The following is a 25246-nucleotide window of genomic DNA, read 5'->3' as shown; positions in this document are numbered from 1 at the left end:
GGGGTATTCGGTCCCTTCACCCGATACCCTAAGGAGGTACAGCCTCCGGACTCAGCGTAACCTACACACAGGTCTCCTTGATACCTAAGGAGGTACAGCCTCCGGATTGGCGGGACTTACTCATATGTCTACCGCTATTCTAGAGTCATCCGGCTAGGACCTAGGGGAGGCTATCTGACCCACCGCTGGCCCGGTGGGTCCTGACCACTGGATGCGCCGAGCCTTAGCCCTGAGAAAGACTTGAAGGCTGGGTCCAGGGTCCTAGCTAGTCTTCAGTCTGGGCTTCGGTCTTCGTGTAGAGAAAAAACTCCCCATGCTCTGCGTTGTCACCCTTCTTATACTCGTTCGTGGCCAGGGACAACCAATCCCACATTCCCACGTGGAACTGTCTGATTGGTTCTTACCAAACCGTGGCTACGATCCACTTCACCTCGTCTGACCCCAACCGTATGAACCCAGAGGTAACGCTGCACTGCCCCTTTGATACCTGGTGGTAATGCAGGTTGCCGAACAGTGAGTAGTTAACACCTCTACACATGTAAAGGTTTTGAAATAGTTGCGAATCGAGGAGAAAAGCACCATCAATAGGAGGCAAATACAACAAAACTCCTCACATCACCAACGGACTTTGGGGTCGGCCAATCCCGCATACACGCCGTTTTTTTCTGGTTCTGTATCTACCCCTGATGCGCTTACAATGTGCCCCAAGAACCGTACAGAAGTTTGCAATAGATCACATTCGGTGGGCTTTAGTTTAAAATTCGCAGAGCGTTCCTTGGTCAACACCGTGCGCAACCATTGCATTACAAGCACCACAGGACTGCTTCATGGTGAAACTATATCAGCGGCTAACATCTCATCCACTGCCTGTTTCACATGCTCCTTCTTAGCAGAACTCATACGATACAAACTTTGGCGAACAGGGACTGCGTCCCCCGCATCAACATGGTGATGCAACAGGGAAGCACGGCCAATGTCGAATTTCCCTTCACTGAGAACATCCGAGGGCTGCAGCAATATTTACTTAAATTTGCACCGTTGTGCCTCCAACAATTCCGGGTTTTCTCTACCAAGGTCCTCAGCCCACATTTCATCTGACTCAGTATTATCATCCACCACCCACTGCTGCTGGGGTCAACTGCCTCACAGCATGTGGGCATCGCATGAGCTAGCACAGTACCGGCTTGAACAGTAGCCGCCTTTTCAACCGCATTTAACATCTGCAAAGACGGCTACTGCCTGACTCGCACTCAGAACCATCTGTGCTCCCACCAACATGAGTACATGGATTGCCCCGCTAGACGGTGTAACAAGGACAGCTGCGCCCTGGTTCACAGTGATCGACCGCCTATAGTATCGCAGAGGAACCAACATTTGAATGCTCGGCGGAATCTCTACGGATTCCCTAACCAGCGCCTGTACCACGACCCCTGCATTCTTATTCCCTTAAGCCGGGCCCAAAAAAAAAACCGTCCTCCCGATGGCATCTCTATGCATCTCTGATCCGTGAAAATTTTAAGGGGCATTCTGTTAAAAAAAGTCGGTTCCCAATAGGCACAGGACTGCCAATGTTTTTGAAACCAAGACGGGCCCCCGTCATCGCGATCTCTCCCATCCTAACACGTGTCTCAACCTGGCCCACCATCGCCATGTTACCTGCACTAGCGATCTCCTGGATTCCATCGTTGTGGAGCGGCCGTTTGTTGACGAAGAGGTGGATGCTGATAGTGCTATTGGTCGGGCGTCACTCCGGCACCCCCCCCCCCGCCCCCCCGCGCGATATGCCCTGTTTGATCACATCCATAGCAGGTGATGGCGGACCCTCGTTGCGGAGTGGCCACCTTTGGCCCCCATCCTCGAGGCCGTCGGAAGATCTCCCCTCGGTGTCCACCCATGGACCGCCACCTCCTCCCTCAGCTCCTGGTCTTCTCCCAATGGTGTCCCCCCCCCCCCCACTGCACCACCCCGCTTACCGGGCTGCAGAGGCTTCACTCGGCATGGGGTCACCCGTCCACGCCACTGCTCGAGGCCGCTGGTTCTTCCCCTCGTGCGCTTGCACACATCAGGCCACCCACAAGGAGGTCTGCGCCTCTTCCTCCTCCACGATTGACAGCACGACCCCCATCTCCTGCGCAAACCCCAGTGTCGTATCCATGACGACGGAGTCCAGCACCGCCTCGTTCAGCCAGAGAAATGCTGCTTGGCCCATTGATGGGGCCAGGGGCGGCTCGGCTTCCATCCCCTTGTGCTGCGGAAATTTCCTCCGCATGTTCGATGGCGGCTCGAACACGGCCGCCGTCTCACCGTACACCATCTGGAGAGTGGCCCTTCGCTCCTCTGGCACAGCTCAGAGCACAGCGACAGCATCGGCATCAAGGGCGGCAGGCAGGGCTCTGAGCGCCTCCTCCTCCGTCAACCATCATGGCTGACATGCCGCCTCAAATATTCTCATGAAGGCAACGCAATCACTTCCCCACTGCTACAAACTCCTCCACGGGAGTTATCCGCCACGGACGATCAGGCGCTCTCTCCTGCGCCGCGAGAGGTTTAGCTCACTCGGCCGTCATTTGGGTCCACCCTTAAATTGGCGGTCGCCGGCTGAGCGGCTTCCACCGCTGGGTCCTCCGAAGCGCCCTCTGCTGCTCCCGCTCTGGCCACAACCGCAGCGAGCTGCACGGTGAGCTGCAAGATCGTCGCCACCAACCGGTCCAGCCGTCGCTCTCTTTTTTTCCCCATTTTTCCATTTCTTTGCTGTTGCTGCCGACCGGCCTCCTCCATCTCTGTTGCCGCCGCAACACCCTCTTCACCCACGGGGTTGATTACCCGGTCCCCGCTGCCCGGGGGCTTGCTTCAGGGGGGGGTCTCCTCCTGGTCAGAAGTGGATGTCGGCGTGTTCTCTCTGCGGCTACGCAATGGCATGACAACACCCCACTTCTGACACAAAATGTAGAGACGACTTCGACGCACTTGTCCGGAACGGATCCTTTATTCAAGGAGCCACGTGCTCTCCCTCGGACCAGTAAAGACCCCACTGCAGCAGTCCCGAATCTCCCGCGCGGCCATGCCCCTATTCCCTATCCTTGTCGTTGACCCTAGTCCACTCGCTCTGCAGGTTGACTTTATTGTCTCATTACATCACCTGGCCACGCCCCTATTCTCGATCATTCTCGTGGCCACTAGCACACTTACGCTTCAGGTTGACTTTACCGGCATGCCATATGTATGTATGTGAGTTGACGTTTCGCACCATACGTAACCAACCGTGCTAATAGGATGTAAAAATGAATGAGGGTGTGAGTTGGATGAGTGGGAGAGCGGGAGAGTGGGTGAGTGAATGCATAGGTGATTAAGTGAGTGGGAGAGTGATTATGTGAGTGGGTGAGTTAGTGTGTGAGTGGGCGAGTAAGGGTGTGAGTGATTGAGGTAATGTGTAAGTGACTGAATCGGTGAGTGAGTAGCAGGTGAGTGAGTGGGTGAGTGGATGGGTGAGTGGATGGATGAGGGTGAATGTGGGTGAATGGATTACTGAATGGGTGAGTAAGTGAGTGAAAGTGTCTGTGAGTGGGTGAGTGAGTTAGTAGGAGAATGTCTGAGTAAGTGGGTGGGTAAGTTTCAGTGAGTTGGTAGGTAGGTAGTTGAGTGAGTGGTGATGGAAAGGGTGAGTGGTTGAGTGAGTGTGAGGGGTCATGAGTGAGTGGGTAGGTCAGTGGGTGAGTGAGTTGTTGGGAGGGTGAATCAGTGGGTGAGTGGGTGAGTGAGTAGGATAGCCTGGGGGTTCGTGATTGAATGAGTGGGTGGGTAGATGGGTGAGGATATATTTTAGTTCGGTGAGTGAGTGGAAGAGTGGGTATGTGAGTGAGTGACTGAGTGAGTGGGTGGGTGAATGGGCGGGTGAGTTTGAGTAAGTGGCTTAGTAGGTAGGTGAGAGAGTAGGTGAGTTAGTGAGTGGAAGGGTGAGTAGTTGGATCAGTGTGTGAGTTAGTTTAAGAGTGGGTGGATGAGTGAATGGGTATGTGAGTGAATTGTTGGTTGGGCGAGTCAGTGGGTCAGTGAGTTAGTGGGTGGGCACGTGTGTGAGTGAGCGAGTCGGTGAGTGGGTGGGTGAGTAGGTGAGTGGGTAGATTGAGTGGGTCGGTGATTGAGTGAGTTGGTGAGTGGGTCGGTGAGAGGGTCATTGAGTTGTTAAGTGAGTGAGTCGGTGGGTTAGTGTGTGAGTGGGTGAGTGATTAGCTGAGTAGGTGGGTGAGTGAGTGGATGGGTGATGGAATCGGTGAGTGAGTATTAGAGTGGTTGGGTGAGTGGGTGGGTAGGTAGGTGAGAGAGTGGGTGGGAAGGTAGGTGAGAGAGTGGGTGAGTTAGTGATTGGGTGAGTGAAAGTGTGGGTGGTTGGGTGAGTCGGTGGGTGGATACGTGAGTTAGTAAGTGAGTGGGTGAGTCGATGGCTGAGTGAGTGAGTGGGTGAGTCGGTGGCTGAGTGAGTGGGTGAGTCGGTGGCTGAGTGAGTGAGTGGGTGGCTGAGTGAGTGGGTGAGTCGGTGGCTGAGTGAGTGAGTGGGTGGCTGAGTGAGTGGGTGAGTCGTTGGCTGAGTGAGTGGGTGAGTCGGTGGCTGAGTGAGTGGGTGAGTGAGTGAGTGAGTCGGTGGCTGAGTGAGTGAGTGGGTGAGTGATTAGCTGAGTGGGTGGGTGTTTGAGTGAGTGGATGGGTGATGGAATCGGTGAGTGAGTATCGGAGTGGTTGGGTGAGTTAGTGGGTGGGTGAGTGAGTGGGTGAGTCGGTGGCTGAGTGAGTTGGTAAGTGTGTGGGTGAGTCGGTGGCTGAGTGAGTGGCTAAGTGAGTGGGTGGCTGAGTGAGTGAGTGAGAGATGTTGCGAGTCGTTAGCCGTGGCGCAGTGATTCGCACTACCGCCCTGCGCAACCAACCCCAGACCCTGATTTACCCGAGTTCGATTCTAACTCAGGCCCAACATCAGCAGCAGCAGCAGCAGCAGCGATGATCTGAAACCAACCTATGGGGGGGGGTTTCTTCCCCTTAGGTCGCCTCGGCCATAAATCAGTACACCGGTGCGGCGTGTAAACATCACCACGAGGGAGACAAAGGCGGCTGGGTTGGGTGGTTGGTAGCTAGCCAGGTATTTGCCGGTTGAAGCTCACAGCACTTGCCCCAACCTGGCGATTCTGGAGTGGGGGGAGGAAGCAGAGCGGAAAAAGCTGTCGCTGGAGTTTCAAGGCGGTTGAAGAGGCGGAAGCGATGGCAAGAATGTGATTCATGCAAAGCAGAGATGCAGGTAGAGAGAGACAAAGAGAGATAAGAGAGCGGCGTGAAAGGGACACTCAGAGAGAGGGAGAGACTCAGAGAGACTGGCAGAAAGATTCACAGGGACACACTCGTCTACGTGAGTATACATGTGTGTGTCTCTGTCTGTGTATCTGTCTCTGTGAGTATCTCTGTCTGTGTATCTGTCTCTCTGTGTCTCTGTCTGTGTATCTGTCTCTCTGTGCGTCTCTGTCTCTCTGTTTGTCTCTGTCTGTGTATCTATTTCCGCGTGTGTCTCTGTCAGTGTAGGTATCTCTGTGTCTCTGTCTGTGTATCTCTATGTGTGTCTGTCTGTGTACTATCTGTCTCTCTGTGTGTCTCTGTGTATCTGTCGATCTGTGTAGCGGTTAGCGCCATGAAATACCCGGCGATCCAGCCACCCACCCCTTTTGTGTGCCACAGTGCCGGTAGCCTTCATAGGTGCTGCACACGGGGGATCTTTGTCTTCGTGTCTATAAAGGGTGGAGCGGTGACGCAGTGGTTTGCGCACCACACTGCGTGACACATCGAATATCTGAATCCTGTGCTGGGATTGTCACTTAGGTCGATTCAACCTTAAATGGTGCATATGGTGTGTGCAGTGAACATGGTGGTGGTGGTGGTGGTGGTAACGGTGGGGGTGATGATGATGGTGGTGGTGGTAATGGTGATGATGGTGTTTATGATAATGGTGATGATGGTGGTGTTGATGATGGTGGTGTTTATGATGATGGTGTTTATGATGATGGTGATGATGGTGGTGTTGATGATGGTGGTGATGTTGGTGGTGATGGTGATGGCAGTAATAGTGATTATGATGATGGTGGTGTTGATGATGATGGTGATGATGGTGGTGTTGATGATGACGGTGGTGATGTTGGTGGTGATGATGGTGATGGCGGTAATAGTGATTATGATGATGGTGGTGGTGTTGATCATGATGGTGATGATGGTGGTGTTGATGATGGTGGTGATGTTGGTGGTGATGATGGTGATGGCGGTAATAGTGATTATGATGATGGTGGTGTTGATGATGATGGTGTTTATGATGATGGTGATGATGGTGGTGTTGACGATGATGGTGTTTATGATGATGGTGATGATGGTGGTGTTGATGATGACGGTGGTGATGTTGGTGGTGATGATGGTGATGGCGGTAATAGTGATTATGATGATGGTGGTGTTGATGATGATGGTGATGATGGTGGTGTTGATGATGGTGGTGATGTTGGTGGTGATGATGGTGATGGCGGTAATAGTGATTATGATGATGGTGGTGTTGATGATGATGGTGTTTATGATGATGGTGATGATGGTGGTGTTGATGATGATGGTGTTTATGATGATGGTGATGATGGTGGTGTTGATGATGGTGGTGATGTTGGTGGTGATGATGATGGTGATGGCAGTAATAGTGATTATGATGATGGTGTTGATGATGATGGTGATGATGGTGGTGTTGATGATGACGGTGGTGATGTTGGTGGTAATGATGGTGATGGCGGTAATAGTGATTATGATGATGGTGGTGTTGATCATGATGGTGATGATGGTGGTGTTGATGATGGTGGTGATGTTGGTGGTGATGATGGTGATGGCGGTAATAGTGATTATGATGATGGTGGTGTTGATGATGATGGTGTTTATGATGATGATGATGGTGGTGTTGACGATGATGGTGTTTATGATGATGGTGATGATGGTGGTGTTGATGATGACGGTGGTGATGTTGGTGGTGATGATGGTGATGGCGGTAATAGTGATTATGATGATGGTGGTGTTGATGATGATGGTGATGATGGTGGTGTTGATGATGGTGGTGATGTTGGTGGTGATGATGGTGATGGCGATAATAGTGATTATGATGATGGTGGTGTTGATGATGATGGTGTTTATGATGATGGTGATGATGGTGGTGTTGATGATGATGGTGTTTATGATGATGGTGATGATGGTGCTGTTGATGATGATGGTGGTGATGTTGGTGGTGATGATGATGGTGATGGCGGTAATAGTGATTATGATGATGGTGGTGTTGATGGTGATGATGGTGGTGTTGATGATGATGGTGTTGATGTTGGTGATGATGATGGTGATGGCGGTAATAGTGATTATGATGATGGTGGTGTTGATGATGATGGTGATGATGGTGGTGTTGATGATGATGGTGGTGATGTTGGTGGTGATGATGGTCATGGCGGTAATAGTGATTATGATGATGGTGGTGGTGTTGATGATGGTGGTGGTTATGTTTCCTCGTGTCTGTGTGTATCTGTAAAGGTATTATTGGGCGGAGATGCGCCATCTCCATGCAGTTAGCCAGTAGCACCGACCACGTGCTAATAGGGGGCAGAAGAGGGGATGAGCCCCAGTGCCAAGAGACGATGGCCCATAGCGCCCAACAGTTACCCCTATGGAACGGCATGATCAGAGGTTACAGACCCCAGATCCCAGGAGGGGGCTGGGGGTTGACATCACTCCCAGGTCCTGCTGGAAGGTTCTGGAAGGAAGGTGTGGCCGGGGCGGAGCGAGCGACAGCCCTGCATAAAAACCGGACCTCTGAACGGTCCGGGCAGTCGTCGTTCACCCTAAGACCAAGAGCCTCCAGAAGAGAAGAGCCCAATGGGCAGAGCCCTACCCCTGGCTAGGATCGGCCCCAAGCTTATATACCAGTGAAGACCCAAGCTTCGCTCAAGAAGGTAGTTAGATCAGCCAGTGAGAGGCATATTATTCCGGGGGGGGCTACCAGCTTAACGTATCGGGTGCGAGGGACTGCTACCCCTCTGTAGTAAGGATTCATTGTTAAATAAATTCCGTGTTGCCTCAAATAACTCTCCTCTAGTTATTGAACCCACTGTATATCTACGTGGGTGTGTGTTTTTGTCTGTGTGTAGTGAGTCCAACTGAGTCGCAGACGTTACTCTTCAGAGGCAACACATTTATTCGCAACACGTATATACAAAGGGGTAAATGCCCCTTTACCAGATACAGCCTAGGGTGGTGACCACCCAGCTAACTACACCACACATCGAAGTTACTACTACAATGGGTCAGACCTTCACTCGGGTTCCTGGCCACGTGTTGGTGCCTCTTCAGACGTAGGGCGTAGAGCTTCCAGCTTGTAGAACGAAGCGAACCCGGTCCCTCTCAGGGACCCAGCTTTTATCCTCCTGAGTCGGGGCCGGCTCCACCCTCGGGTCCGCCCACCTTCGGGAGCATTCTAGCTCCCTCTCGATCCCTCTCGAGAGCTCTCCCCGGACACGTGATCACCCCATAGCCCCCCCCCCCCACCTGGGGGCTTCTCTTTGGACACTCCGGATCACGTGCCAACGGGGTCAACCAGAGTGCCATGGCCCGGGGCAACCCTGTCCCTGGGCTGACACTCTCCCGATCCCCCTTGTGGGAGCCCACCTCTATATAAGGAACGTAACAGGTGGACTTCTCCACAAATCTGGCTGTCGCCTGATGAAGCTAGTTGTAATTACTGGCGAAACGTCGTACTCAGATTGTAAATGTCGTGGCTTGGCTCTCCAACACACCGGTGTGCAGTACTAGTGACGGATTGGCCACGTTCTGTTCATGTGAAAACCCTTACTAGTTGGCTGTGTCGGGTGGCGGTGGGTTTTAACGAAACATTTATAGCTTTTGTTCAGCCGGATAGAGGGGGCTAAAAGGGCACGACACGGGCTGGAGAAGAGATGGACTGATGTGGTACAGGATAATGTGGAACTGAGTGGACTTTCCGATGACTGGCACCATCCATGTCAAGATTGGCCTCTGTGGAGGAGGCTCATGAAGAACGCTACTGGGCAGTTGGAGGTAGTCGACCTCCAGCAACAACGAAGGGCAGTGGAGCGATGCTCACAACAACCAGCGGAACGCCGGGTGGCTAAAACACAGCAAGTTGGCACAGTTGTGGGCACAGGTGGTGTATCATCTTTGACTATGTAGTTCGATAAACTTTCCATGGTTGTACCGGAGAAATTTGCATCTGGTACACAGAAACAATGGGAGGCTGATCGATGCCCGAGTGTGGTCGAGGGATGGCTCCCTATCGGTCAACCATGTTATGTATGCTGACTCGGAGGAGGATTTGGAGGCACTGCTGCTGAAACCTGGAGTGTGTCACTAAGAGGTGGGGTCTTACCATCAGCCACACCAAAACTAAGTACGTGCCTGGGTATTTTGTGACATCAGACACTCCACCCCTCAGCTTCCCATTGGTGATGGAGCAGTTGTGGACAGAGTGGAAAATTTCCCAAACCTGGACAATGTGCTTATGATCAGCTGCGGTTTGACAATGGAGGTCTCACTCCGAATCAGTCGGGGAGCTTTATCATTTCACCGGCTGTGTAATGCTGCGTGGAAGCTGCCTGGTTTGTCACTTCGCACGAACCTTCGTCTTCTCGGCCACAGTCATGCCCTCCCTTACCTATGTTTGTTAAATGTGGACCCTATAATGGAACATCTGCGCTGATTAGACACATTCAGGATGGCCTGCCTACGATCCATCCTGGGTTTAACCAGCCTAGATTGTTTGAGGAGCTCACAAATCCTTGAAAAATCTGGACACATTCCTCCCAGTGAACTCCTCCCGCAGGTAAGGCTGCATTGGCTGGGTAATGTAGCCCGCATGCACAGCCACCACATGCCCACCTTCTGATAAGCCTCAAAGAGAGAGCTAAACGGTCCGACATGAGCTGGAAAAGAGATGGACTGATGCGGTATTGGAGAATGTGGAGCTGAGTGGACTTGCCGAAGACTGGTACCAGCAGTGTTAAAATCGGCCCCTATGGAGGAGGCTCGTGAAATACGCTACTGAGCAGTTGAAGGCAGTTGCCATACAACAACAACTGAGGGCAGAGGAACGACGCTCGCAACAACGCTGGGCAGCTAAAATACAGCAAGTTGACACAGTAGGGGGTGCATCAACCAGTCATCACAGTCAGCCAACCCATGGAACTTGCTGGGTCTGTCCCGTGACCTCCTGTCACGTGGCTTCAAAGTGCACCTAGCATGGCACAGGTGCCGTGGTGACATCACCGTCACTTAGTGGCGAATGGCGGGTATTGGTATTGGTGATGATGGTTGTGATGATGATGATGGTGGTGGTGTTGATGATGGTGGTGGTTGTGATGATAATCGTGGTGATGGTGTTAATGGTGATGGTGATGATGGTGATAATGATGGTGGTGGTGATGGCAATGGTGTTGATGGTGGTGACAGTGGTGGCGACGGAGGTGGTGATGGTGGTGCTAGTGGTGGTGGGTTATGGTGGTGGTGATGGTGTTGAAGATGATGGTGGTGTTGATGATTGTTATTTTTACTTTCAGAATGGCGTCACTGAAGGTGACGGTGATGATGGTGGCGGTAATGGTGATGAAGGCTGAGGTAAGGTGATGCTGATAATGCTGCGGTTGCTGATGATGTTATGTTGGTAATGATGATGCTGATGATGACGATGCTGATAATGTTATTGATTTTGTTTTTTAGGCTCAAGCTACTTCAAATGTGAGTAACTTACACACACAGACACACACACTATGAGGGTGGATATTTTATTCAGAAGAGTGGCTCTTCTTCTGAACAAATTAATGAATGGGTTGGTGAGGTGTGGGAAGCTGTAAGTACCAGGGTACTGTGGGCTCACCTCCGCATCAACGTTGATGGAGGTTGCTTGCGCTCTCACCAAAGATGAACATCAGTAGATGGATGCAGGCAAGGCCGATGAGTCAGATGCCTTCAAAGACCTCCTGTCTCAGGTCCTAGCTAACGTGGCCTCTTCGGATAGAGTCATCCTGTTGGGTGGTTTTAATGCCCGAGTGGGTCAAGATGCAGACACCTGGGCTAGAGTGATTGGAAGGCATGGGCCAGATCAGCTCACCGATAAGGGTAGGAGACTCCGAGACTTGTGAGCAGCCCGTGGGAGTGTAATCAGCAACACGCTTTTCCGGCATTGGCGCATCCACACAACATCGTGGATGCACACCGTTTTTAAGCAGGAACATCTGCTGCTGGGCAATCTTGTGACACCTTTCAAGTAATAATAACTTGCAGAAATGGCGTCATTGGCGGTAATGATGGTGGCGATAATTGTGATGGTGGCTGAGTGTAAGGTGATGCTGATAATGCTGCGGTTGCTGATGATGTTATGTTGGTAATGATGATGCTGATGACGATGATGCTAGTGATGTTATTGATTTTGTTTTTTAGGCTCCTATTACTGAATTCGTGAGTAACCTACACACACAGACACACGCACACTATGAGGGTGGATATTTTATTCAGAAGAGTGGCTCTTCTTCTGGACAAAATAATGAATGGGTTGGTGAGGTGTGGGAAGCTGTAAGTACCTGGGTACTGTGGGCTCACCTCCCCATCAACGTTGATGGAGGTTGATTGCGCTCTCACCAAAGATGAACATCAGTAGATGGATACAGGCAAGGTCGATGAGTCAGATGCCTTCTACGACCTCCTGTCTCAGGTCCTAGCTAACGTGGCCGCTTCGGATAAAGTCATCCTGTTGGGTGACTTTAATGCCCGAGTGGGTCAAGATGCAGACACCTGGGCTAGAGTGATTGGAAGGCATGGGCCAGATCAGCTCAACGATAAGGGTAGGAGACTCCCGAGACTTGTGAGCAGCCCGTGGGAGTGTAATCACCAACACGCTTTTCTGGCATTGCCGCATCCACACAATATCGTAGATGCACACCGTTTCCAAGTGTAGTGGATTAAACTGTGTCGCAGACGTACTCTTTGGAGGCAACACGTTAATTGATACCAACACCAAAGGGGTAACTGCCCCTTTACCAAATAACAACCTATGGTGGTGGACCACCAGGCTAACTACACACTATGGTGGTGGACCACCAGGCTAACTACACACTATGGTGGTGGACCACCAGGCTAACTACGCACTATGGTGGTGGACCACCAGGCTAACTACACACTATGGTGGTGGACCACCAGGCTAACTACACACTATGGTGGTGGACCACCAGGCTTATTACGTTAATCACACCGTAACTAGCTTCATAACCACCAGACTAACTACACTAATTACACCATAACTAGCTACATAACCACCAGGCTAACTACATTAATTACACCGTAACTAGCTACATAACCACCAGGCTAACTACACTAATTACACCATAACTAGCTACATAACCACCAGGCTAACTACATTAATTACACCGTAACTAGCTACATAACCACCAGGCTAACTACACTAATTACACCGTAACTAGCTACGTAACCACCAGGCTAACTACATTCATTACACCATAACTACCTACGTAACCACCAGGCTAACTACATTAATCACACCGTAACTAGCTACGTAACCACCAGGCTAACTACGCTGATCACACTGTAACTAGCTACGTAACCACCAGGCTAACTACGCTGATCACACTGGGAGTAGCTACAATGGACTGGTCCCCGGCTTGGGTCCAGGACCACGTGTTGGTGACTCTACTCGGACGTAGAATGTGGATCTTCAGATGACAACAGCAACGCTGAACCCCGGTCCATCTGGGGACCCGGTTTATATGCTCCCTGGTCGTGCCTGGCCCCGCCCTTGGCCACGACCACCTTCTCGAAATCTCGAGCAGGATCTCACCTGACACGTGACCACCTGGGGGCCCCTGTGTAGACCTTACACGTCACGTGCCTTCAGGGTTAACCAGAGTGCCATGGCCTGCAGTAACCCCATTCCATGACTGACACTCTCACACCCCATCCTGTAGGGGTCGGCACTGCACGCCACACGTGGTGCAACTCAGCGCCATGGCTGAGCGCTCACCGAGCCCCTCTGGGGCCGGTATTAAACCCACATGTACGGGGTGTCCGCTATGGAAATACATCGCACGCCGTGCCTCGCTAGGGCCGGCACCACACAGTGACATCCGCGAGAATATCTGCTGGGCTATATAGTGACATCTTTCAACTAATAATAACTTGCAGAAATGGCGTCACTGACGGTGATGATGGTGGAGGTAATGGTGATGGTGGCTGAGGTAAGGTGATACTGATAAAAATTGTGGGAGCTGATAATGCGTATGTTGTTAATGATGATGCTAATGATGTTTTTGATTTTGTTTTTTAGGTTCCAGTTACTACAAATGTGAGTAATTTACAACAACAACAACCGCCATTCAACACTAAGTGGCGGTGACGTCACCACGACATTTGTGCCAGGCCATTTGCACCTTCAGGCAACGTGAAGTGTCGAACGCCCGCGGGCAGGAGGTCACAGGGAAGACCCAGGTGCCACGGGTCGACTGACTGAGATGACTGAGATGACTGTCTGGTGCACCACCTGTGCCCCCTATTATGCCAACCTGCTGTGCTCTAGCCACCTGGCGCTCCGCTCGTTGTTGTGAGCATCGCTCCTCCACCCTCCATTGTTGTTGGAGGGTGACTACCTCCAACTGCCCAGTAGCGTCCTTCACGAGCCTCCTCCACAGAGGCTGATCTTGACACCGCTGGTACCAGTCATCGGCAAATCCACTCAGCTCCACGTCCTCCTGTACCACGTCACTCCATCTCTTCTCTAGCCCGTGCCGCGCCCGTTTAGACCCCTCGATCCGGCCGAACAAAAGGTGTTTCGGCATGCAGTGGCTGGGTATGCGGGCTACATGACCCAGCCAACGCAGCCTTGCCTGCCGGAGGAGCTCACCGATGGGACCTTGCCCAGATCTTTCAAAGATTTGTGAGCTCCTCACACAATCCAGCCTGGTTAAACACAGGATGGATCGTAGGCAGGCTAGCCTAAATGTTTCTAACTGGGGAAGATGTTCCATTAGGGGGGTCCACGTTCCGCAAGCATAGAGAAGGAGGGAATGACCGTGGCCGAGAAGACCTGAAGCTTAGTGCGGAGCGACAGACCAGGTAGCTTCCACACAGCGTTACGCAACCGATGAAAAGATATTGCCGCTCGACTTATTCGGAGTGAGACCTTTGCTGTTAAACTGGAGCCGGTCATAAGCACACTGCCCAGGTATGGGAAACTCTCCACTCTCTCCACAACTGCCTCATCACCGATTGGAAGTTGTGGGGGTGGAGTGTCCGATGGTACAAAATACCCAGGCAGGTGCTTAGTTTTGTTGGGGCTGATGGTAAGGCCCCATCTCTTAGTTGCACGCTCCAGTCTCAGCAGCAGCATCTCCAACTCCTCCTCTGAATGAGCAGCTATTACCAGATCATCGGCATACATAACGTGGTTGAGCAATAGGGAGCCATCCCTTGACCGCACCCAGGCATCGATCAGCATTCCATTATATCTGTACCAGATGGAAATTCCTCCGGTACAGCTACTGAAGGTTTCACGAACTACGTGGTCGAAATAGATGTTAAATAATGTTGGAGCCAGAGGACATCCCTGTCGCACCCCAAGGTGAACAGGGAATGGCTCTGACTCCCAGCGACGTAGTTTTACCTGGGCCCGCTCACCATCATGAAGGTTCTTAATGATAGTGAGCAGAGGGTCAGGTACTCAAAAAGCACGAAGAACAACCCAGAGCCCAGGCCTACTGATGGTAGCATAGGCCTTGACCAGGTCAATAAAGCAGACATGTAGGTCTTGCTGGAATTCCCTATACCTCTGCTGCAGCAGACGGACAGAAAATATGGCATCTGTGCAGGACCGCCCTTTCCTGAAACCGCATTGGGGCTCCGCAAGCCTCTCCTCAGCGTGCCTGGCAAGGCGATGTTGAATAATCCTTGCCAGGACCTTTCCCGGCACACTGAGGAGTGAGATGCCCCTGTAGTTGTTACAGTCTGTGCGGTCCCCCTTCTTAAAGAGGGGGACCACCAGGGCATCCTTCCAATCCTGCGGAACCCGTTCAGTGGTCCAGACTGTTGTTATGATGTTATATAGGGCAGTCTGTGCACAAACGCCACCCTCCCTCCGCAATTCGCTTGGGAGATCATCTCTGCCCACTGCCTTTCCTGATCTCAGTCTCCGGATCGCCTTCAGTACTTCCTCAACAGATGGCACTTCAGCCAGCCACTCACAGGGGGTGACTTCTTCCAATATTTGAGGCACCGCAGCCTCAGCAGGGTAATCCTCACTTTGTGCCACGATGTTTTCCTGGCTGAGGGATTTTCCCTCCCCCAGGACCTCACAGAAATGCCCAGCAAATCTGCAAACCTGTTCCTGGGGGTTGGAGATTGGATCACCGATTTTTCCCCTAATGATGGTAATAGGTGTGACGCTGCAGGTTATTTTTTGATGGAGTTAAATAGAGATTTGTGATCGCGGGCCACTGAGGCAGACTCCATCTCCTCAGGAACCCTCGACCACCACCAATCCTTGCAGCGCCCAGGGCTCTCCGAATCTCCGAGCGAAGGCTGCGTGAAGCCTCCTCATTCTCTGACTTGGGATTCTGTAGCCAATGACAGTGGGCCTGTCGCTTTTTCTCAACCATCCTGAACACCTCCTCTGTCAGCCAGGGTCTCTGGGGAGGTCTGGACCGCGTACCCAAAGCAGCCATTGCAGCTGCATGAGTCACAGTCGTAAACCCTTTACCTTCGACATCAGGAGGAGTGGGGGATGATGCCAACCCCAGCCGCAAGCGATGATGAAATTCTCGCTTGTAACTTTCATCAGATAACTGAGACCAGGCCACATTGGGTTGGAATGGGGTCCTGGGTGTACACCCAACACCGGAGTGGAAGAATGGCAGGCGCATCTTACAGATGACTAGTCGATGGTCAGAGGGCAGATCAGCTCCACGGTAGGTCCTGGGCTCGCATCCGCTGGTCCGTCACTATGTAGTCCAGCAGGTGTTCTTGCTTGGACCCAGCATGCATCCATGGTGTTGTGTGGATGCGCCTATGCCGGAACAGCATGTTGGTAATTACAAGCCCATGGGCTGCACAAAGATCTAGCAGCCTCCTACCGTTGTTATTGAGCTAATCTGGTCCATGCCCTCCAATCACTCCAGACCAGGTGCCAGCATCATGACCAACTTGGGCATTGAAGTCACCCAACAAGATGACTCTATCCCGAGGGGCCACTTTAGCCAGCACCTGTGACAGGAGGTCATAGCAGGCATCTGACTCATCGGCTTTGCCTGCATCACCCCACGGATGTTCGTCTTTGGTGGGGGCATAATTAACCACGACCATCACTCCTCACCTCCGGTTGATGGGAAGGCGAGCCCAAAGTAGCCTGGGGCTTACAGCTTCCCACACCTTACTGCCACGCTCCCACGCCCCCTTCATTCTTTTGTTCAAAAGAAGAGCCACACCCTGTTGTTTGGCAGTCTGCTGCCCCGCGTAGAGAACTGTCCACCCCTCATGGTGGCATGAGCCAGAACCGGTCCACCGGACCTCCTGAATGCCACAGAGATACAGGCAGTACCGGTCCAGCTCTCGACAGAGGAGTGACAGCCTCTCCTCCACAGTGAGCGTTCGAACATTCCACATGGCCATCCGTAGTGGCTTATCCTTGTTTCTTACACACACACAGACACGCACACTATGAGTGTGGATATTTTATTCAGAAGAGTGGCTCTTCTTCTGAACAAAATAATGCATGGGTTGGTGAGGTGTGGGAAGCTGTAAGTACCTGGGTACTGTGGGCTCACCTCCCTATCAACGTTGATGGAGGTTGATTGCGCTCTCACCAAAGATGAACATCAGTAGATGGATGCAGGCAAGGCCGGTGAGTCAGATGCCTTCAAAGACCTCCTGTCTCAGGTCCTAGCTAACATGGCCGCTTCGAATAAAGTCATCCTGTTGGGTGACTTTAATGCCCGAGTGGGTCAAGATGCAGACACCTGGGCTAGAGTGATTGGAAGGCATGGGCCAGATCAGCTCAACGATAAGGGTAGGAGACTCCCGAGACTTGTGACCAGCCCGTGGGAGTGTAATCACCAACACGCTTTTCTGGCATTGGTGTATCCACACAATATCGTGGATGCACACCGTTTTTAAGCAGGAACATCTGCTGGGCTATATAGTGACATATTTCAAATAGTAATAACTTGCAGAAATGGCGTCACTGACGGTGATGATGGTGGCGGTAATGGTGATAATTGTGATGGTGGCTGAGCTAAGGTGATGCTGATGCTGCGGATGCTGATGATGTTATGTTGGTCATGATGATGCTGATAACGATTATGCTGATTATGTTATTGCTTTTGTTTTTTTAGGCTTCACTTACTACAAATGTGAGTAACTCACATACAGAGACATACACACTATGAGGGTGGATTGCTCTTCTTCTGAGCAAAATAATTAAGGGGTTGGTGAGGTGCGGGAAGCTCTAAGTACCAGGGTGCTGTGGGCTCAGCTCCACATCAACGTTGGTCCATCCGACCTTCTGGAGCCAGCTACTCAGATGCATGTGAACCGTACCCAACGGTCAGTGGTGATAGTGGTGATGGTTGCTGTTATGGTGTTGATGATACTGATGATGGTGATGGTGGTGATGGCTGCTGGTCGGTAACGCTGTGGTGGCTGTGAGCAATGCCATTGGTGGAGAGGCTCATAACAATCAGCCGTTCCCCTCATGGTGTCTCAGATTACTGTTGGTTTGCTTCATCAACAGCACAGGTGGTGGTGCATTTGTTAGTCAACCCATGGCACCTGTGATTCTATCCCATGACCTCATATCACAACACGTCACTTGGCCTCAAGGTGCACCGAGCCTGACACAACGCCATGATGATGTCATCGCCACTTAGTGACAGATGACGGTTGTTGTTTTTTGTCGTTGGTTGTGATGGTGGTGAGTGGTGATGTTGTTGCTGGGGCTGATGATAACGGTGGTGGCGATTACAGCAACGATGATGATGATGCGAGATGTTAACTACCTCGCCTCGTATACAGGAGTTCGTGGGTTCGATTCCGACCCTGAGGCCTGCTGAAAAATGGAGTTTGCGTGTCTCTCTGTCCGTGGTGGTCGCGTGGATTTTTCTCCGGGCCCTGCGGTTTTTCCCTCCACATTTAGAATCAACGTCACCATGCGTTTGAGTATTTGGCTACTATACATTTCCACACGACGATGATGATCAGATAATTCGTTGAGCTACCATTTGTGATAGCCAAGTCATTTTGTAAAATAGCCATACACCTCAGTGGGCCTTATATGTTAAAATAAAAAAAAGTATTTAAAAAAGAGTTTCAATATCGCTGATGTTTGATTTTACTGATTATGCTTTTTTTGCAGAATGCCACATTCTCTCCACATATCGTGAGTAGAAGAATGCTGTACACATCCCATCAGCACATGCACGCACACTACACACGCATGGACCTTTCCCTCTAAGAATTCATCTCACCGACACCATGGGTTTAGCACATCCCATTTGCATGGTTTGCTACGTACGTTGCGAAAGAAGTTGAACATACACACAGACATACACACTACACTAGACTATACACTACACTATGATACACTATGCTATTGTGAGGGTTGCTCGTTTTTTTATTAAGATTGGAGAGGGATTCAGCTACATTCTCTCTCCCATGCAATTCCCTCAAGGGCACCAATATGGACTTTTGAACATACTTTAATGACGGTATACAATAACGCAATCCGGAATACAGTCTTACTAAGATTTAGAATGTATGACACTTCGTTCAAAGACGCGAATCAAACACTGGTGGATAATAACTTCCCGCATCTGCAATGTTTCTCCAATCTTAATGTTCACTTTAGTAAAATATTAACTTTATAAGTAATATATTGTACATTTTTGCTCATTGCTGTATTTATTGTATTTTTAATGTGTATGCGACCTGTTGCAAATATTGTCTTTTTAATTTAAGTTTTTGTTGTTGTTGTTGATTAAACTCGATTCAAGAGCTGCGTAGCTCACAGGGCAATTCTATATAAACTGTTCAACTATACACAGCGCCAATCGTGTTGACAACAACTTCAGAACAATCAGTACAAGACTTTTAATAATTCTTGCTTAGTGTACCCGCTTGTCAAAAATTACCGAACGCTGAATAGAACCGACTCCTTGAAACAATAACAGAGCACCGTGGTAATCTCTCTATATATATAAAAGGGAAATTTGTGATTATGTGTATCTGTTCGAAATGTTTAGCATACTTCTGAATAGAACCGACTCCTTGAAACAATAACAGAGCACCGTGGAATTCTCTCTATATATAAAAGGGAAATTTGTGATTATGTGTATCTGTTCGAAATGTTTAGCATACTTCCCGACATGCAACAATCTTGAACTTTGGCATGTGGGTAGTTTCCAGACTGTACACAATGCGAATACAGTAAAACGTTGGATTGCGAGTAACTTGGTCTGCGAGTGTTTTGCAAGACGAGCAATTTTTTTGTTATAATTTTTTACTTGATAAACGAGCAAGGTCTTGCAATACGATTAGTACGAATAGGCTTTGTCTGCCGAGCGTCACGTGATCACAACTGAGCCAATGGTTCTTCTCTCTCTCGCCGCGGGATCGTGGGTAATCGTCTCCCATGCTCGGTATCAGTCAGCGTGCCTCACTCGTATAGTCAACATCCGTGCGAGCGTTTACTGTTTACTACAGTATACTGTTTACTACAGTACTATAGTGTTGTGACCACGTGAATACTGTTTACTACAGTATAGTGTTGTGACCACGTGTGTGTGCGTAAAGCATGTTTTTATTTTGTGTCCAAGTGTAGAGACTGTTCTTTAGTAACTGTATTGCAACAATGGCCCCCATGAAGAAAAAGGTTAAATCCCTCACTTCAAATGAGATTAGGGAGATGTGTAAAATGTGGGAAACACCACCCAAATAAGGCTGTAGCAGTGCGAGCGATGAATCTGTTTAACGACAATGCAATGTCAGATTTCCGCGAAGTCCTCAAAAGGAGGCAAAAGCGAGCGTCAATTGGATAGGATCCTTGTTAAAGTCGCACAAAAATAACAAGATTCTAGTGCGCCAACAGATGGCAGTGATTCCGTTACTGACGGTGAAAGTCGTTCTACACAATAACCCTCTCCTCAACTCCTCTCTCTCGCGTCCCTCACACCAGCCAGGATAAAATTTAATTAATTAATTTCATTACTTAATATTACATTTAAATAATAAAAAATGTAAAAAGGTATTTTGTATTAATAATTTTTACATGAATATTTTTGCATAAACTTTTATATTATTGGCAACAACTGCCGCCAATTAAAACCAGACGGAACGGCACCGTTGCTTCCAGAAGTTGGGTTTTTTAGGGGATTCTCCCCCCTCACTACTCACCTCATGTAACCTCAGCCACCTCGGCTCTCCACTGCGCAACACCACTGGGCCACACCGTTATATTCCACCCCCTTCAAACCAGCCCCTCCACTCCACAAGTGTTTGTCCCGACCAGACCAGGCAGGGTGGCTGTGCATATGGCGCATACCAGACATGAATCACTTCCCCCCGGGGGCTGTGGCGATGTTTTTACGTTCGGCACCCATACTAGTGTAATGACTCTCAGACAACACAAACTGTATAGGGTTTTTTTAGTTATTGTTTAGGGCGCTTCACGCAGATAACTTGGCTCGGGGTGACGCGCAGATAATTTGGGCCAGGGATGGCAAGCAAATGGCGACAATGCAGAGACATAGATTTGAAGCTTTCGTGACTGCAAGGATTCATAATCTTTGGTTTTATTCTGTAAAGTCACGTAGATAAAATAAAACAAAATAAAACAATTAAATCACGACGTTTCAGGAATATCTGACACAGATATTCTGTGTTGACTTTTCCACCTGAAGACAGAAGCTTGTGTTGCCTCCGAAACGTCGAGATTTATTTATTTTATTTTGTTTTATTTCATATACGTGACTTTATAGAATAAAACCAAAGAGTATGAATGCAGAGACAGTCGACCCTGATCCCACAGCAGCCCCGAACCTTGCCTCTCCTCTCCTTTTACCCCAACGTGGCCCTCACTCCGCCCCCGACCACGCCCCCTTTCTCGAACTCTCTAGCCCGTTCCTGAACTTCCCAGATGATTCCGCTCTGTAATTACCCCTCGTGACCACCCGACCATGCACTGTCACTGCACCCGCACTGTCTCCACACGAGGTACGAACAAGGACAGCTATACCGTAAAAGTTTCTTATAATAAACTTTCTCCTTCATTAGGCCTCTGAACAAAGGGAGTTGCTAATGTCACTTTCTTCTGAACATACTTTGAAGATTAAGCCTCCTGATAGAATTAATACCCCACCTTGGTGAATGAAGCATTAATTATATCAATCAGTTTAATTAAGAACCCCCCTTTACCTAATGTAACCGCAGCCACCTCGACTCACCTCTGAAACATAGCGCTCGCCCACACCATTCCAACTATTATACACAACACTACTCTACACTACTGTACACTATGCACTTAAATACTATAGACTATACTTAACTATGGAATGAGACCACGTGTTCTTCATTGCAAGGCCCCGCAGGGCCACTGACGACCACCCCCGACAACACACAAACAGCGACACACCCCGCTCCCCCGTCATCATCATCATCGTGCTGCTTGCTGTGAAATCCCCCAATGGTTGTTCCTAAACGTGTGGCGTGGCCCCTCACTCGCCCTGCTGACGTCTTGTCGGCAGTCCCACCCCACCCCCCTGAAATGAATTAGTGAAAAAACACTGAAGGAGAGCAGCGATGATCCACTCACTAACTCCGCTTGCTCCTGACGAGGTTTTCCTGGCTTTGACCACCTGAATGTGACGTTGTACAAAAGAAGAAGAAGCGCCAATGAAGGCCGGTACTGTGGCACACGAGGGGGTGGGTGGTCAGGATCACGCACACCCGACCGCCTTTGTCTCCCCAGTGATGATCATGCTGCTGACGATGATGATGATGCTGCTGCTGCAGACGATGATGATGTTACTAATGAGAATGATGATGTTGTTTTGCAGGTGACAACGGTCGCTCAACCTGCAGTGAGTAGAATAATATTGTACACATCCCATCAGCACCCACACCCGCCCACTACATGCGGGTGGAACTTTCCCCTATGAGAGTTAAGCACACCGGCAGGATGGGGTCAGCACCTCTGATTTGCACGGTTGGCTACGTACGGTGAAAAAGAAGTTAAACATAGTAAACTCACCTTTACTCTACTAACTCAATGAAAAGTCTCCCCCCCCCCAACTCGCGTCTCCCCCCCCCCAACTCGGGTAACCATTATCCTTGAGAGCAGGGTGTACGTGCTTGAGTTCACTGGCAATGTGTTCCTGGTCCGAGATGCATTGGGCTCTATGGTGTAGAGTCTTGATGACGGAATTCTTCTGGGATGGATGGTGGTGGGAATCCGGTTTTAAGTAAGCATGGTTACTCCGCCTACACAATCCGCAAAGCCATCACCCCAAGCATGAAGAAGGATCCTCTTGAGGAGCCATTCAAAACCACCACATTACCCTACATTGTGGGGATCACAAAAATATCTCCAAAATCTTGAATACCCTGGCATCTACCCTGGCATCTACAAACTAAGTTGCCTCTGTGGTAGTAGTTACATTGTAGAAACCAAACGGCATGTCTCGGACCGCAACAGTGAACACAAAGCAGACCTAAAACATGGTAGGACCAACACTTCGGCCGTGGCAGATCACGTTATAATTCAGTAGGCTCACATGACATTGACTTCTCCAAGACAGAGTTTATTTGCAAGCCATCTGGCTACCATGAGAAATTCGTTCATGAGGCTATCCACATATAGAAACACAGAGACAATTTCAACCGAGAAGATGGATTATGGCTTAGCAATAATTGGAAGGATTTGATAAAACCATTTCGGGTCTTAATTGATTGTTCACGCTTACGGTGGCTTTCAGACCGCATCCATTATTTTTCGTCTCCCCCCTCCTCTTTTCCGAACATAGAGGGACTCATCCATCTGTATAACTGCCAAATCGCTCACCGTGGTGCAAACGTTAAAATAACCGTCACTTTTTTCAAAATTTCTTGCTGTGGTTTTCACACCTGATTATGATTGCTTGTGTTGCAGTCGAAACATCGTGAGGTTCTTATTGTTATATATTTTTAATTATTTTATTGTTTCCCTTCTACGTGACTTTACCGAAAGAACCAAGAATATGCTTCCCTGTAGTCACGAAAGCTTTAAATCCAACTTTAACCGCCTCTACAACGAGGGTTTCCACATAGCTTTGAGATCATTCAACAAACTCCGGGATAAGAAGGCTCAGCTGATCGAGTCTCTCACCTTTCTGAAGAGATACCGTGACTCTGGGGTAATACCAATCGCATTTACACTGACCTCTGCTGCTGTAACTTCTTCAAATGCGAAACGAATTTTTTCCAGCACCAGCTTAGCTCTTATCTCAGAGAAAATCAGACTTATACACACCGAACTAGATCATTTAGACAAGACACTCTACAAATCACACTTATCATTGACGGAAACAATGTTCACATCGGATTGGGAACATGTTGACAATATGACTGCTTCTTCAGCTGCCACTATGTCGACCAAATGTAAGGACAACCTGATTTACAAATTTAACCTCCCCTCCAACAAATTACTGGACCCACACACCAAAAAGCTAGACGTTAACAAAGTCGTAATTAATCGCAGTAACAGTTCTATTTCCGATGGTCTGAAATTGGTTTTAGCTAAAGGGCTAAACTTTGCAGTTACACCTAAAAACATACCAGTTAATGATATCATTGCCCAAGTAGACGTGGCTCTCAAGGGCCTGGGTCACATCGCTGCAGACGTAGTAAGATCTTAAATTGCTGCAACCCTCAAAAACGCGAATGAATTAAAAAAGAGGGATGACATTGTCATCCTCTCAGCCTACAAGGACAATGCCACTGTCATCATGGATAAAATAGAATATAACAACAAAATTCAAGAATTACTCAACGATGGCAGCTATAAAAAAAATAAAGAGAGACCCCACCAACTGCCTCGTCATACAAACCAACAAAATAATTTCTGATTCAACTGCATTAAATGATAAAACCAAACAGTTCTCGTTGAAGCCTTCTGCTGCCAGGCCACCAAGATTATACATACGGCTTACCAAAAATACATGAAGTAGATACACCCCTTCGTCCCATCGTCTAAACAATCAACTCCCCCACCTTTCAAATTGGCTCGTTTTCTGTCTGAAATCCTGCGGCCTTACAATGGAAAAACCACCTCTGCGGTACAAAATTCTACTCAGCTGGTATCGACAAACAAGGGTATTTCCCTGTCCCCAGACGACCTGCTTGTCAGTTTTGATGAGGTTTCCTTATTCACCAAAGTTCCTGTACCTGACATCATCGCAATCATTGAAGACTTGGTTAATCAAGGACAAAACACTGAGGTACTCCCCTGGTAAGACACTACTTAACCAATACATACTTCACTTGCAATCGAACTTCCTACAAACAAACTGAGGGCACCCCAATGGGCTCCCCCCTATCTCCGGTTGTAACCAACATTTTCATGGAGAAATTTGAGACTGACGCCATCCAGACTGCCGCTCTGCGCCCAACCTTATGGACGAGGTAAGTGGATAACACTTTTGTCATCTGGCCACATGGCCGGCCTGCTCTAGACCAATTCCTCGACCACATCAATTCCATACACCCAGCCATCAGATTTAAAATGGAAGTCGAAAAAGATGGCAAGCTACCTTTTTTGGATGTCCTAATAAATAAGAGACCTGATGGTTCAATGAGCCACTCTGTCTACTGGAAAGCTGCCCATACAGATGCTTACCTGAAACCGGATTCCCACCACCATTCATCCCAGAAGAATTCCCTCATCAAGACTCTGCACCATAGAGCCCAATGCATATCCGACCAGGAACACATAGCCAATGAACACAAGCATGTACACCAAGCTCTTAATGCAAATGGTTACTGCGATTACAAAATTCGCAAAGCTATCACTCCAACCATGAAGAAGGACCTTCTTGAGGACCCATTAAAAACCATCACTTTACCCTACATTGCGGGGATCACAAAAAAATCTCCA

The 25246-nt window shown here is 49.3% G+C and overlaps 1 protein-coding gene across 1 annotated transcript in view; it reads left to right on the top strand.

Moving 5' to 3' along the window:
- Window positions 1-25246, top strand: part of LOC116956899 (uncharacterized) — an 85408-nt gene that overhangs the window by 33155 nt on the left and 27007 nt on the right. The window contains exons 6-12 of the mRNA XM_032978769.2: window positions 10626-10683; window positions 10786-10803; window positions 11506-11523; window positions 13403-13420; window positions 17457-17474; window positions 18476-18499; window positions 22173-22196. Of these exons, the coding sequence (XP_032834660.1) occupies window positions 10627-10683; window positions 10786-10803; window positions 11506-11523; window positions 13403-13420; window positions 17457-17474; window positions 18476-18499; window positions 22173-22196 (177 nt within the window). The 5' untranslated portion in view covers window position 10626. The remainder of the gene's footprint in view (window positions 1-10625; window positions 10684-10785; window positions 10804-11505; window positions 11524-13402; window positions 13421-17456; window positions 17475-18475; window positions 18500-22172; window positions 22197-25246) is intronic.

The sequence above is a fragment of the Petromyzon marinus genome, chromosome 68 (assembly GCF_048934315.1).
Source record: "Petromyzon marinus isolate PM22_M1 ecotype Great Lakes invasive population chromosome 68, UKy_Petmar_22M1.pri1.0, whole genome shotgun sequence".
NCBI classification, from domain to species: domain Eukaryota; kingdom Metazoa; phylum Chordata; class Hyperoartia; order Petromyzontiformes; family Petromyzontidae; genus Petromyzon; species Petromyzon marinus.
The sequence above is the reverse complement of the archived record's forward strand: the minus strand, read 5'-3'. Positions and strand labels throughout refer to the sequence as shown.